The sequence below is a fragment of the Oryzias melastigma genome, linkage group LG8 (genome assembly GCF_002922805.2).
Source record: "Oryzias melastigma strain HK-1 linkage group LG8, ASM292280v2, whole genome shotgun sequence".
NCBI classification, from domain to species: domain Eukaryota; kingdom Metazoa; phylum Chordata; class Actinopteri; order Beloniformes; family Adrianichthyidae; genus Oryzias; species Oryzias melastigma.
Window position 1 is genome coordinate 7132555 of NC_050519.1, and position 15875 is coordinate 7148429.

The 15875-nt window shown below is 38.6% G+C and overlaps 2 protein-coding genes across 3 annotated transcripts in view; one reads left to right on the forward strand and one right to left on the reverse strand.

Moving 5' to 3' along the window:
- plekhh3 (pleckstrin homology, MyTH4 and FERM domain containing H3) overlaps positions 1-12909 on the forward strand; it is a 43585-nt gene extending 30676 nt beyond the window's left edge. Inside the window, exons 7-13 of one of the 2 annotated variants that reach the window (XM_024272574.2) lie at positions 641-938; positions 4011-4218; positions 4297-4424; positions 6481-6601; positions 6947-7435; positions 8762-8953; positions 11236-12909. In XM_024272574.2, coding sequence (XP_024128342.1) covers positions 641-938; positions 4011-4218; positions 4297-4424; positions 6481-6601; positions 6947-7435; positions 8762-8953; positions 11236-11406 — 1607 coding nt within the window. In that variant the 3' untranslated portion in view covers positions 11407-12909. Of the gene's footprint in view, positions 1-640; positions 939-4010; positions 4219-4296; positions 4434-6480; positions 6602-6946; positions 7436-8761; positions 8954-11235 lie in introns of both variants that reach the window. The other variant, XM_024272573.2, reaches the window with a different exon arrangement.
- A 71-nt stretch (positions 12910-12980) lies between these two features.
- The window catches only part of tubg1 (tubulin, gamma 1), a 10108-nt gene continuing 7213 nt past the window's right edge, over positions 12981-15875 (reverse strand). The window contains exons 10-11 of the mRNA XM_024272743.2: positions 14823-14984; positions 12981-13638 (exon numbers count right to left, since the gene is read on the reverse strand). Coding sequence (XP_024128511.1) covers positions 13441-13638; positions 14823-14984 — 360 coding nt within the window. The 3' untranslated portion in view covers positions 12981-13440. The remainder of the gene's footprint in view (positions 13639-14822; positions 14985-15875) is intronic.

The window sequence follows — 15875 nt, forward strand, 5'->3', positions numbered from 1 at the left end:
GTTTAGCTAATATTTCAGCTACATGCTAGCTGTTTTGGCAAATCTAAGTTTTTTTTTTAATTTAGTTTGTTGGCTAATTTGGCGCTTAGCTAATATTTTAGCTAGCTATCAGCTTCAGCATTTTCGACTATTAGCTTCAGTGATTTCAGCTTTCAAATTCAGCATTTTCAGCTATCAGCACGAGCATATTCAACGGCGAAATTCAGCTTACAGCATTCTAGTTCATGTCTAGTTCTTAATTATGGTAAAAGTTACGGTTTTAACATTTTAAAAATTTAGTTTTGGAGTGTTTAATAAATTTTTATCCCGTTTGGCCTCTGATCTAAGGTGTGTTTTGGATTTTGGCCCCTTGTGCGATTGAGTTTGACACTCCTGAAATAGACGGTCATTTGGACTATTACTTGAGCTATGTTGATTTTTGATTTAAATAAAATTGTGGGAGGGAAATGAAAATAATGTATTAGCAGATCACAAGTTTTCCTCATGTCATTTCGACTAAAAGACTGAATTGATAGATCTTATGTTCCACAACTTCTAGTGTCAGTAATGATTAAGTATTTTGTGTTGAAACTGTTTAATACTAATGGAAATACCTTCTCTTGGATCGTGGTTTATCCCATACCTTTGCTCTGCATTTCAGACCACAGTGGGAAGGGCTACGGCTCGGTGCGTGAGGAGGCTGTGAGGATCTTCAACTGCCTGCAGCAGCTAGAGTCGGTGCGGGAGCCGGTTCCTATCATCCAGGGCGTGCTCCAGACCTGCCTGGACCTGCGGCCACTCCGTGATGAAGTTTACTGTCAGCTAGTGAAGCAGACCAGCTACACCCCCTCACCTTACACGGCTGCACATCTGCGATACTGGCAGCTTCTCACCTGTATGAGCTGCACCTTTCTGCCTGGACCCACTGTGCTGAAATATCTGCGATTCCACCTTAAGAGGTGAGCAGCAAAGGAGGCTCAGGTCTATTTAAGTGGCATTAGAGAGCAGTAGTCCTCTGCTAGTATTTCAGGACCTTTAATATGATTTTACATGAGCTGTGTCAGAATGGGATGTGACAGCAGACCAGGCTGGAGCTGTTGATGGTAGAGGACACATTTAGAAGGGAGATGGAGGTCAACCAGTATTGGTCTAGACATCAGACAAAAAAACAGGCGCCAGAGCCTTCAACCACCAGTTTAGATATAGTCGAATGATATTTTTTCACATTGTTAACATGCTTCAGTCCAGTGTTTGAGAGCTGGATTTGCAGGTCTGAATTAGACCTGTCAAGCAAACTAATCTAAGTAGTTAGCAGTGCTCTAGATTTTCTAGCACACTATCAAACTCTACTATTTTCTATCTACGGGGAATGGCCCCCTCGCTAATAGAACAGTTGCATGCGATGGCAGTGCATAATAACACCGTGGAACTCACTGGCGCAGTGTTTTGATACGTCTCGCTGTCGCTCTCACGCACTTTCTCTCTGTGGATCAGCAGCAAGGCTGCAGCTGGGCAGAGCTAAGACTGAAGCTGGGCAGCGGGCCCAAAAGCAGCCCTCTTTCAGTGTCCCGAGAAACCCCCAGGGAATGTCTGCTGTCAGGGAAAATAGGCCAGAAGAGAGAAAGCAGAGGAGAGGGGGGCAAGAAGGCAGGAAACGGCAGAAAGGGGTGAAGAGAAGAGAGTGGAGGAAGGATCACGGAGCCTTAGAGGAACATTCTTGCTTATGTTTCTGGAGAACAAATCCTACCCTGTGGCCATCTAGTTATGAGATGGAAAGACATTGCAGTGAATGAGGGACCATCTTTGTTTGTTTCTTTTTTCCCTCTAAATCAGGGGTGTCAAACTCCATCGCACAAGGAACCAAAATCAAAAACACACCTTAGGTCGCGGGCCGAACAGGATAAACATTTATTTAACACTCTAAACTAAATATTTAAACCTTTAAACCTGTAACTTTTTAACATAATTATGAACGATATATATATATATATATAGCATTAGCTGCAATAATGCTAGTGTGAATGCTGTAAGCTGAATGCTAGTGCTGATAGTTGAAGATGCTGAAGTTGATAGCCGAAAACGCTGAAGCTAATAGCCAGCTGAAATATTAGCTAAATGCCAAATTGACCTCAAAAACAAAAAAAAATCCTAAATTAGCCAAAACAGCTATAATTTAGCTGAAATATTGGCTAAACTCCAAAATGGACCAAAAAAAAGCAAATGAAAAAAGCTTAAATGAGCCAAAATAGCTAGCATGCCATTTAACCTGCGACAGACTGACGACCTGTCCAGGGTGGACCCTGCCTTCGCCCATCAGTAGGCGGGTTAAGCTCCGGCACCCCGTGAACCTAAAAGGGACAAAGCAGCCAAGAAAATGAATCAATGAGCTAGCATTTAGCTGAAATGTTAGCTAAACTCCAAAACAGCCAAAAAAAACAAACAAAAAAAAGCCTAAATTAGCCAGAACAGCTAGCATGTAGCTGAAATATTAGCTAAACTCCAAAACCACCTAAAAAAACAAAGCTAAAACTAGCATTTAGGTGAAACATTAGCTAAACTCCAAAACAGCCTAAAAAAACAAACAAAAAAAAGCCTACATTAGACAAAACAGCTAGCATGTAGCTGAAATATTAGCCTCCAAACTCCAAAATAGCCTAAAAAGAAACAAAATAAGCCTAAATTAGCCAAAACAGCTAGCATGTAGCTGAAACATTAGCTAAACTCCAAAACCGCCTAAAAAAACAAACAAAAAAAGAACAAAAAACAAACCCAATATTAGCCAAAATATCTTGCATTTAGCTCAAATATTAGCTAAACTCCAAAATGGACAAAAAACAAAAAAACAAACATGAAAAAACCATAAATTAGCCAAAACAGCTAGCATGTAGCTGAAATATTAGCCAAACTCCAAAACAGCCTAAAAAGAAACAAAATAAGCCTAAATTAGCCAAAACAGCTAGCATGTAGCTGAAATATTAGCCTCCAAAATCGCCTAAGAAAACAAACCAAAAAAAAGCAAAAAACAAACCCAATATTAGCCAAAACATCTTGCATTTAGCTCATATATTAGCTAAACTCCAAAATGGAAAAAAAAAACAAAAAAAAAACATAAAAAACCCTAAATTAGCCAAAACAGCTATCATGTAGCTGAAATATTAGCTTAATTTCAAAATAGCCTAAAATAAATCTCAGTAAATGCCAAAATAGTCCAAAAAGCTAGCAGAATACTAATTTTTAAAAGTTTAAAACCGTAACTTTTTGATATGAATATTAAAACTAATATGAATATTAAAAAGGTAGTCGTATTATTCCAGAATAAATCATCCTAAATCTTAAATAACTTTCAATAATTTACAAAATTATACGAAATAAAAATAAGCGCAAGATAACATCGGGGCATTAATAACAATAAAATAAAAGATCTGGAGGGCCGGATAGAATTACCTGGAGGGCCGGATCTGGCCCTCGGGCCTTGATTTTGACTCGTGTTCTCTAAATAAACATTTGAGTTAAACCATCGCCTCGAGGTAAACCTCCATCAGGCTGGTCTGCAAAACTTCAGTTTGTGATGTATGTCGTAGCTTTTTCTTTATTATTGAACTTCTCTCTTGCATTTGTATTCCCCTCGTGGACGCTCCATTGGAAAGAAGTTCTGGGTCACTTTGGTTCAGAGAAGCGGAAACACCTTTTCCTGTTTTAAGTACTGCCCAAAGTAAAACATGTTTTCTTTGCCATTTCCTTTTTCTCCTAAGGATTGAGGGATGTCGGGTCTTTTTAAGTCTTTACCAGCCAAAGTGAGAACATTCGTCATGCTTTGCCTCATTGACTTTCTTGCGCTGCCAACCCAAAGAAAATAAAGAACAGAGTTGAATCAAAAAGATGTTCCAAACTTCTTAATCACATCATAACACTGTGACTCACTGCTAACGTCACGAGCGATGACAAATTCTCTTTTAAATTGTGGAAAGTAAGTTTTGACTGAATTTTTAATGCTTGAAGTAACAAACATCCCGCTCTGACATTTCCTTCAGAATCCAGAGCCAAAGTCCGGAGTCTGAAATGGACAATTATGCGTCATTCATCAGCGAGGCTCTGGACAAAACAAAGTGTCGGGAGTGCGTGCCATCTTGGGAGGAGATCCAGATGCTGATGAGCCGTCAGGAGATGCTGTGTACTGTGCACTATCCTGGCCCCGGATCCTGCCAGCTCTACATCAGCTCGCACACCACCGCCAACGAGGTTTGGGAGCAGTTTTTCCTGTCCTTTCAATATTTAGGACGTTTTTTTTAAACTCAAGGCTCCTTTTTTGTGCAATAGGTGGTCCGAAGGATGCAAGAGAAGTTGGGCCTGCAAGACAGCAAAAATACGTTTGCACTGTATGAGCAGAATGCACTGTGGGAGCAGCCGGTCGCTGGGAGCGCTCTGATCGCCGACGTCCTGACCAGGTTTAAAAAGTGACTGACACTTTTCCTTCTCATACTAGCAGTAAAATGCTAAAGATTTTTATGGTTGGATAAAATGGAAGCCATATTTGGTATCTACCTCCAAAAAACTAATTAAGTTGGGACTATTTAGACAAGGTGTTAAAGTCGAGGCCCGGGGGCCAGATCCGGCCCTCCAGATCATTTTGTTTTATTGTTATTAATAGCCTGATGTTATCATGTACTTATTTCTAACTTGTATAATTTTGACAAAATATGTTATTATGGAGAGTAAAATATTGAAAGTTATTTAAGGTTTAAGTTGATTTTAATATTCCTGCCTTTTTATTATTCATATTAAAAAGTTACAGTTTAGAATTTTTAAAAATTGGAATTTGGCTAGCTTTTTGGAATATTTTGGCATTTACTAAGATTTTTTTAGGCTATTTTGAGTTTTAGCTAACATTTCATCTACATGCTAACTGTTTTCGCTAATTTAGGCTTTTTAAAACATTTTTTTAGCCTGTTTTGGAGTAAAGCTAATATGTACACATTAGCTGTTCTGGCTAATTTAGGCTTTATTCTGTTTTTTTCTATCTATTTTGAAGTTTAGTTATTTTTTCAGCTACATGCCAACTGTTTTAGCTAACCTAATTTTAGGTTTTTTAGGTTAATTTGACATTTAGCTAATATTTTAGCTGGCTATCAGCTTCAGTGTTTTCAGCTATTAGCCTTAGCGCTTTTAGCTATCAATTTCAGCATCTTCAGCTATCAGCACTAGCATCTTCAGCAGCCAAATTCAGCTTAAATCATTCACACTAGCATTATCTCAGGTAATGCTAAATATCTAGTTCATGATTATGTTGCTAAGTTACGTTTTTAAAGTTTTAAAAATGTAGTTTTAGAGTGTTCAATAAATGTTTATCCTGTTCGTCCCGTGACCTAAGGTGTGTTTTGGATTTAAGCCCCTTGTGCGATTGAGTTTCACACCCTTGCATTAGGGCATTGGTTTTTTTGATCATCTTTTGATCTATTTTAATAGTGTTCTTAGCGCTATATTATTTATGATTATTTCATTTTTATCCACTTTTTTTATTGTTATTTCGTAAGGCATAGTTTCTGCAGAGCGGCAGTAATTCATGAGAAATTTGCCTCTGATTTAAACTGAGGGTAGGGCTGTTAATGCTGAGCAACCCCACCCCCTCTTCCCGTCCCTGTTGCTGAGAGCTTGTGGCCCGCACAGTGTATTTTCTATACCACAAATACGTTCCTTTTTAATTTTTTTTTTCGGCTTCTCTTTATTCACAACTATTTGAATAAAGAAATACTCGAAATGTGTGCTTAATTTCCTTTAAAATGTGTCTTCCATCATCTGAAAAACATGTTAAATTGTGTTTTTGGTGTCTTTGTGGTATTTTTTTCATGGTAGAAGACAAATGTAAAGAAATTTAAGCTTAAAATCTTTACTTTAAATTGTTAGGAATCAGGAGCAGATGAAAAATTGCTGTTAATATGATATAGAAGCTACTACGGAAAGCCGCAAGGCCCATTCTCCGCTCCATTTTAATGCATCCACTTGCAGATAAATAAATCTATGTTCATTTTCTCGTCCAAGCTGACATCTGATTCAAAACGTGACATTTCTGGACATTTTTATTTGCACTGGTACTGTTAGGTTGGGGGTTTGAGGAACTGTAAGATAGCTGGACAATGTAAACAGATGGATGTCGGGAAGTAGCAGAGGGCTTACTCCAAGCCTATGGTCCCGCCCATAACTTGGAGGCAAATTTCTAATGAACTATTGCCGCTCTGCAGAAACTATGTGCCAGAAAACAACACTTTTTTATTATTTTGGCTAAAATATGAACATTTTACAAAAAAAAAGTATGAATCCACTGTGTTCTGATGAGGAAAACCTAAATAATTTCCAGGGATTTTGGAATTGTAGATTGGAGCCTTTTTGTAGGGGTGTTTAAATCTACTTACTAATGAATACGTTTTTCTTGAATTCAGATACAATCAGTGTGTTTTGGTGTTTTTTCTAACCCCATTTGAACCCCTTTTTATTCCATTTCTGCAGCATCACCAACAAAGAGTCAGAGTCCAAATCCCAGTGGAAACTCTGCTTCAAGCTCTACTGCCTGTTGGATGCTGACAACATATCGGTGGACAGCATCGAGTATTTCTTCCTCTTTGAGCAGGTAAGGAGTCCTTAAACAACTGCATTCTTCCTTATCACAGTTTTATGAGGGATAATTGAAGGTTTCTTCATAGTTAATTGAGTTATATATGATGAAGCCGAAGTAACTCGCAGTGATTGCTATAAAAGTGCAGCATAAAAAGGGTGACTAAGAGCACTGCAGCTGGGGCAAAAGGCAGCCAGGACTGGCTTCATTATAGCGTTTGTTTCTAAGGGCTCTCATAAACGGGTTATAAGACCAAATAAAATGGGGTGGGGTCGAAAGGGTTGATGACAGGACTAAGTTTATTACTGACACATTGTCTTTTTTTTTGTTCTCCATGATCTTCTGGCCTTTGTGCTGCAGTGCCATGACATGGTGGTGCGTGGTCAGCTGCCGGCGTGTGAAGAAGACCTCCAAGCGTTAGCCGCCCTCAGGCTCCAGTGCCTGATGGGCGACTTCAGCACACACGTCCCCTGCCCGCCTCTGGATGAACTTTACCCAGGTCGAATGCTTGAAACTCAGGTTCTCGTGTCGCTCTCGAGCCCTCAAGCCATGCCCCCCTGCAAAGGGGCGGCTCAGGGCTGTCCCACGATGCAGCGCTTCCCCACGGGCCTCCTGGCGGGGACGCTGTGGAGCCACACGGCTACGGCGGCGCACAAGCAGAAGGTGGAGCAGGACATACGGCTGAGAAGCCGGCTGAAGGAGGAAGCGGCGGCTGTCATGGCGTCCATCTTGGAGCGCTGGAAGGGTCTGGCTGGGTACAACCGCAGGGATAGCATGGCCGCCTACCTCGCAATCGCACGCCAGTGGTCGGGTTTTGGATGCACTCTTTATGAGGTGGACTTTTATATTGTGAGTTTCCTCTGATATGCTCATTAGTGCTGTTTCATTGACTTGTGCAGAGGTGTCGACCTCAATCGCACAAGGGGCCAAAATCCAAAACACACCTTAGGTCACGGGACAAGCAGGATAAACATTTATTAAACATACTAAAACGACAATTTTAAATTTTTAAAAACGTATCTTAGTAACAGTCTCAGTAATGCTAGTGTGAATGCTGTAAGCTGAATTTGGCCACTAAAGATACTAGCTCTGATAGCTGAAGATGCTGAAATAGAAAGCTAAAAACGCTAAAGCTCATAGCTGAAAACACTGAGGCTGATATCCAGCTAAAATATTAGCTAAATGCCAAATTAGCCTTAAAAACTAAGAATAAAAAAAACATAGGTTAGCCAAAACAGCTAGCATGTAGCTGAAAAAATAGCTAAACCTCAAAATTTGCCTAAAAAGATGAAAAAAGCCTAAATTAGCCAAAACAGCTAGCATGTAGCAGAAATATTAACCCCAAAATAGCCAAAAAATCTAAGTAACTGCCAAAATATTAGAAGCTAATAGCTTAAATCACTGAAACTAATATCTGGAAATGCTAAAGCTGATAGCCAGCTAAAATATTAGCTAAATGCCAAATCACCCAAAAAAAGCAACAACAAAAAAATGAATAAAATAACTCCGGTTAGCCAGAAAAGCTAGCATGTGGCTGAAATATTAGCCTAACCCCAAAACAGCCTAAAAAAAAAAGCAAAACAAGGCTTAAATTAGCCAAAGCAACTAGCATGTAGCCGAAATATTAGCTAAACTCTTAAACGGCCCATAAAAATAAAAAAAAAACAAAAGCTTAAATTTGCCAAAAGAGTTAGCATGTAGCTGAAATATTAGCCTAACTCCAAAACAGCCTAAAAAACAAACAAAAAAAGCCTAAATTAGCCAAAGCAACTAGCATGTAGCTGAAATATTAGCTAAATTCCCAAAATAATTTAGTAAATGCCAAAATAGTGCAAAAAGCTAGGAGAATGCCAATTTTTAAAACTTTAAACTTTTTTTAAACATAATTATGAATAATAAGAAGGCAGGAATATTATTCCAGAATAAATCAACTTAAACCTGAAATAACTATCAATATTTTACTCTCCATAAAAACATACTTTGTAAAATTATGCAAGTTAAAAATAAGCGCAAGATAACATCAGGCCATTAATAACAATATAATAAAATTATCTGGAGGGCCGGATATAATCACCTGGAGGGCCAGATCCGGCCCCCGGGCCTTGACTTTGACACCTGTGACTTAATGTCTTCCCTGCTCATCTCTTACGTTTGGTCGTCTCCTTCTTCCTACAGAGTTCATCCGGGAGTTTCTCACAGAAACTGTGGCTCGGTGTAGCCGCCACATCCGTGTCTTTGTACAAGCAGGGCGAATCCGAGGCGCTGGAGTCCTTCCCCTACGGGCAGATCTGCTCCTACGGAGTCTCCGACAGCAACACCTTCAAGATCACCGCTGGAGATCGAGATCTGCTTTTTGAAACCAACAAGGTGAGGCTCTTTAGCATTAACATACTTGTTTCTTCAGTGAGCTCAGACAGTCTGTTTCTGCTTTAAAAACACATGAATTTGGTTTAAACAGCCTGAGTTTTCTTCCCTACCAACTATAACCACAAGGTCGTTTAACTTCCTGGTATTAAATAGCATGGGGGGGTGAGTTTTATTGCTGTGGTTAGATTGAAATATTAGGCTAAACATTTCTCAGAAACATGGATGTCCTTCCAGACAGTTTTTTTTTCTTCCCTCGTCAAGAACAGATCTTTCCTTTCATTGGGCCGATTTCCTTGCATCTTCCCACACACACAAAAAAGAAAAAAATCCCTCTATGATCTCTCATGGGACACACAAGTGGCTTTCTTTTTATTTATTGGATGCTCTGGCAAACAGCTCAGAAAGACTTCTTCTTTTATGACGAGGAGGGCTTTTATTGTTCTGATATTAATAGAAGGATTTGAGTCGTTACGCGAAAAGAAAACTTGAAAATACTTGATCCCTGACAGGAAATTGAATTGGGTTGAAAAAGAAGGCAGTGATTCACACTACGTTTGTGGTTTGGTATGCATATATTACTAGCTGTGGATTCATCATTTTTCAAGTGAATGTTTTATTCAGGAGTACAATTTGAGAGAAACTTTTTTTTTTTTCCTGTAACTGCTTAAAGACCCACTTGACAATTCTGTTTTTGGTATTTTTAATCATTTTCTTCATATATGTACAGGTCATATATGAAGAAAATGAAGATTACAACTACATTGCTGAGTTTTTTTTTATTCAAATTGTTGTGAATCGGGAGTGGACAAATAAAAAGTCAAAAAGTAGCGTGTTTGTGATGTAGAAAGTATGCTACAACTCCCTCCCCCGAGCTATCAGCATTGATGAGGGGTAGGGGGGCGGGGTTGCTCTCTGTCAACAGTCCCAGCCTCAACTCAGAGGCGAATTACTACTGCTAGGGCTGGGTATCGGTTATAATTTCTAGAAACTATTCGATTCGATTCACAAGAATCTTTCGATTCTTCAATTCAATTAAATTTTAAGTTTACAAATTTATACACATTTGTTTAGAAATACATTACATTACTTAATTTAAGTACATTTATATTAATCTGATACAGTTCACATATTTATTAGTAAAATAATAAGATTGTTAATATCATTCAGTGTTACATAGATTATGTAAAGGAGAAGTTCTAACAAAAATGTTCAGATCATTGACGTTGTAAACAGTGCTGCTTCTCCTGGAGGACGTTTTAGTTTGGCCACTAGGTGGCGATCGCGCTATAGAAGTACACCTTATTCAAGAAGAAGACAACAGTATGAGGGGAAAAAACGAAGTTTTAGACCACAAATAGTTACTTTAAAAATTATTTCCTTAAAAAAAGTTTGGAAAATTAATGCCTGTAAGTAAACAAAGATGTTTATTTAGTCCGTGATGTATTTTTTTCTTTTTATGGTCAACCGAGCGTTAGCATTAGCCGTCTAATGGGAAATTCTATTGAACGTTAGCATCAAGCTAGCGGACTTTAGCTTTGTGTGCTAAATCGATTTATATCCTTTGTGACTCGTTTATTGATCTATTAAGCTTAAATTGATTAATCATTTTTTTCAACCCAGCCCTAACTACCGCCCTAGGGGTGTAAGAACATTTTGTTCGGTGAAAAATCACAATATTTTATTTGGTGATACTTGTAACTCCCCCTATAACATTTTTTTTGTTGAGATACTTTCTTTAACAATACTTGTGTCGAATTAAAATACTGCCGAGGTGATATTTCAAAATTTGTTTTTAAAGAAAATATGATTTTTTTTTTCCTCCTAAATATTTCTAAAATTACTGAAAGAAAAACACAATGACTGTGCTTGGGTGAAAACAACTCAACTTGTTGCTTAATGTTCTGATCATTAAATTTCATATATTTAAAAAAAATAAATGTATCAATATTTAGATCGTTCTTAAGTCATAATTTGAAAAAAAAGTGAGATATTATCTGGTACTGTTATATCAGGATACTTATCGTATCGTGATGTGTATCGCGATACATATTATATCGCCAGACTCTTGCCAATACCCTGCTACTGCCGCTCTGCAGAAAATATGTCCTGGAAAACAGCAAGATTTTAAAATTTTGGCTAAAAACAGCAACTTTGTCATTAAAGAGTCATTGCTTTGAAAATTGATAAAAAAAAATCTGTCTTTAATATCCAAAAGGAAGTTCCATTTCCTGTGTCAGACACATATGCTGACGCCATTCTCCTCTCTGGTTTCCTTATCCCAGCTGACGGAGATCATGCAGCTGATGAACGCCTATTTCAACGCCATCCATCGCCAGAGAGGTAAAGGAGAGGATCCGGACATCACCATCACAGAGAGCACAGAGATGAGCTTCCGGCACCTGGCCCCCACGCCGACACCCACCCTCCTGGAGCTGCCCTCGCACCCTGTTTGAGAGGAACTCATGCCCGGATGTCCCCCTCAACCCCCACCTTCCTCCTACGAGGCCCAGTCTCGCTCCTCAGGACCCTGAGCCTCCTCTGCTGGGAACGGCGCAGCAGCCAAAACAAAGAAAGGGCTGTTTTCACTTCCCATCCATGAAAATAAACCCTCACTGAGACTTCCAGCTGAAGAAGCTGGCTATATAATGGGAAAGAGGCAGGGAGGGGGACCAGAAACGCACATAAGTGTTGTTTTTTTTGAAGTGATCTTCAAAATGTGAGAGAGAAGGAGCTAAGACTGCAACGATAAGCTGTGGTACTCCACTCCCGAAAGCTAAAACACTACCGTTTCTCCTCTGGAGGTGTGCCACGTTAAACGAGCTTTTCCTAGAAAGTGCCGGTCCCTCGTGCACCGCCGACGTAGTGTCGAGAACATTCAGTCACCTCTGGCCTGCACACTCCTCCCCTCGTTTATGCCCACATGCTCATCAGACGGTCCGTTTTCATAAGCTCCCAGCTGGGCTTGCATTACCTGGAACTGTTGACGAGCAGATCCATGTGAACTTGGGAACTGGAAACAGATGTTGGAGCTCCATAACCCAGTCACTTGGGCTGCCACAGTTCTCCAGCCTCTTTCCCAGTCTATTGATCTCCAAAAAAGTTTTTCTTTTTGCCCTTGGATAACACTTGACTGATTGGTTAACTTTGCTTGAGTCAGTTACTGTTCCAATGCAGCTTTATTATTTCTCATGTATATATTAGGGGAATCATCCAAGCTTTGTCTTCGTCAGCGGATTGGATCATGGAAGAGCTGACACTTATCATGCAACGTTCCCCCTAAAAGCAGATCATTTTGTTAATCGGGCAATCCATTTTTTTTTAATTTATCCCTTGTTTTAAATTCTTAGAACCACAGATTCTTTTTCTAGAAGCACCTTGTGTTTCAATCCTGTGTAACTTTGAGGATTCTTACGGTTTTAGCCAAGTCACAGGTTTGAGCGTGGACCAAAGATGTTTTTTTTTTATTTTTATTTTTTATGCAGACAGATTCCCAAAGTCAACTCTCTTCACTTTTGTCTTTAAGAATAAATGTAGAAGTCCCAGTATATATGCTGATTTCCTTTTTATTTTGTAATATCGACAATGTAGGAATAGGACTTTCTTTTTTTTCATACTACAGCAGCGACTCCCCTCCCGCCCCCTCACCACGGATGGCCTTGGCAGTCATTGCACGGTCAGTTTCCTGCTTAGAAGTAGGTCTTTAGCATTTTCTACTGCAGCTGCAGGCAGCTTCATTTATGGAAAAGGAAAAAAAAAGTAAAACTAACACAAAAAGGCATACAACTCTGGTTAGTATCGAGCTTGTTTGTATGCTGCATGGTACCTTTTTATGTAATATACTTGTATGTATAGCCAGTTGCACTATTGTTTTTAAACTAACTTGGGAGTGCAATAAAAACTATAAATACTGTATGTAATTAATAAATAAGCACCATTTTACCATAATTGCACTATGATTCGTTCTTTTTGTGTGACTTAAGTTTTTTGGGTAAGATGACGGATAAAAATCGGATGAAGAAACGGAAAATTTTTAATACAAAAACAACTTTATTCATCTCAAACAGGTCCAACATTAAAGCGACAGGAAAATGTTGAACAGCTATATTTACAGGTGTTTGTTTTTCTTCTCCTGCGCAAACTGTAAGAAACTTTAAAGCAGAGAAACGTGAACTTGAGTTTGACATTCCTGTTGATCTACGGCCAACTATAAGCAGAACAAGGCAGCAGTTTATGTAACGAGACAAAAAAACGAATGAGGCAACGAGGGAAGAAAGTGTTCATATATTTATAGATGCTTTAATAGATAATGTTTTTCAGTTATTTCTTATAAATGCACTTCCTTGAAATAACACGGTTCCAAAGCCCACTTTGGTTGGTTTAAACGTTTGTTTTTCATGCTATAAGAGGCCGATAAATAGCTCTGAGAATGGCAGCGATGTGAGGAAAACACTGAGGGGAGCTAATAAGGATTGAGTTCACTACACAGCTCACTGCTCCTGTGTGCCCCATGAAATGTAGTCGGGCCGGGTGGCGGCGCTGTACTCGTCCACCAGCTGCTGCACCACCTCGCGAGAGTTGTCCAGCTCGTCGAAGTTGTCCTTGAAAATGTCCTCTTTGCGGAACTGCTCCAGGAAGGCCTCGCGCTTACGCAGCTTGTCGTACTGCCGGCACGTCCGCTCGAACAACTGCGGGACGGGCAAAGAAAGGATACCTGAAAATCATCCCTGAAATGTGACGTCTCACTCCCACTTCCTTCTAATCTCACTTTCTGTTTTGTTTCTTCAGTTTGGGACTTTTGGGAAAATCCACTATCTGACTTGTTGTGCTTCCTCCTAAAAAATCTTGAGTTTAGTGAAATAAAAATTGTTTTGATGTGAGAAAAAAGATGCATTTCTGTTGAATTAGTGGATAGTTTTGATTGTACTATGAGTGAAGGGGAATTTAAAAACCATAACTTCTTAACATAATTATGAACTATATATGTCACTAAAGCTAATAGCTGAAAACGCTGAAGCTGAAATATTAGCTAAATGCCAAATTAGCCTAAAAAATAGATTAGCCAAAAAGGCTAGCATGTAGCTGAAAAAAAGAGCTAAACTTCAAAATAGCCTTAAAAAAACTGAACTAAAGCCTAAATTAGCCAAAACAACTAGTGTCTAAATATTAGCCTGACTCCAAAACAGCCTAAAAAACTTTTGAACAAGTCTAAATTAGCCCAAACAGCTAGCATGTAGCTGAAATATTAGCTCAACTTAAACAGCCTAAAAACCGTACCTAAGGTTAAACATTTATTGAACATTATTAAAACTCAATTTTGAAAACTTTAAAAACAAAATTTTTTAGCATAATTATGAACTAAATATATAGCATTAACTGCGATAATGCTAGTGGGAATGCTGTGAGCTGAATTTGGCTGCTGAAGATGCTGAAATTGATAGCTAAAAACGCTGAAGCTGATAGCTAGCTAAAATATTAGCTAAATGCAAAAATTATCCTAAAAACTCAAATTAGCCAAAACAGTTAGCATGTAGCTGAAGAAAAAGCTAAACTCCAAACTAGCTGTAGAAAAACTGAATAAAGCCTAAATTAGCATAAACAGTTAGCATGTAGCTGAAATATTAGCTAAACTTAAATAGCCTAAAAACTGGAAAAAAATCCTAACTTTGCCAAAAAAGCCAGCGTAAAAATATTAGTTTAACTCCAAAAACATCCTAAAAAACGTCTAAAAAGACTAAATTAGAGAAAACAGCTAGCATGTAGCTAAAATACAAAATAAACTCCAAAACTCCCCCAGGATATGGGTCAAATGTCTGATGTGTGACAACTAATGGGACCAGAGCAGAGATAAAGTGAACGTAGGACGTCTTACGGATGAGATGCTTGTGTGGTTGGCCATCATGAGTCCGCTGACTCTGTGAGCTGAGGGCAGGTACGGAGACTTCCTGGATAAGGCCACCTGGATGCTGGCTGGACCCCAGGGGATAAAGTTGGCAAGTTTTCTCTCTCGGATCCTTTGAAGACTTTTGTGGACCTAAAAGACAAAAAGTTCAAATGTATTAAGACTTTTTGTAATCCAAAACCTGTATTATTTTTTTAGGACTTAGTTTCTGTAGAAATTCTGCTGTGGGCGGGAACATTGGTGCAAAGTAACCCCGCCCCTGCCCTTATTTTTGACACTCGTCCTCTAGCTAACAGCACCTCACATCCCCAACCTAAGCTTAAATTTCTTCACATATCCTACATCACACGTGTCAATGTCAACGCAAGATGAAAAGATGAACTTTTCAACCATTAGCATGATAATTTCAGTAGATGGAATTAGTGGAATTATCGTGTTGACAGTTAAAAAGTTACAGTATTTTATATATTTTGTTTAAGCGTGCTAATATTTCAGCTATACGCTAGCTGTTTTGGCTAATTCCACCTTTTTCAGTTTTTTGACTAATTTAGAGTTTAGCTAATATTTCAGCTTTATGCTAGCTGTTCTGGCTAAATTAGACATTTTCCAGTTTTTAGTCTAACTTGGCATTTAGGTAATATTTCATGATAGCTGTTTTGGCTAATTTTGCCAAATTCCATTTTTTTAGGCTAATATGGCATTTAGCTAATATTTCAGCTGTTTTGGCTAATTTCAGCTTTTTTCAGTTTTTTAAGCCATTTAGAAGTTTAGCTAATATTACATGTTAGCTGTTTTGGCTAACTTAGATTTTTTTTTTGGCTAATTTGGCAAAACCCATCAGTTTTGCCAGTAGCTACCCATCAACTTCAGTGTCTTTAGCTATCAGTTTAAGCATCTTGAGCGATTAATCTATCGTAGGTAATGCATTATATATATATAGTTTTTAAAATGTTTTAGAATTATTTCCTCTTTAAAGATTACAGAAATGTATTATTTTAAATCTGGCTATGTGTGGTTTTCTGG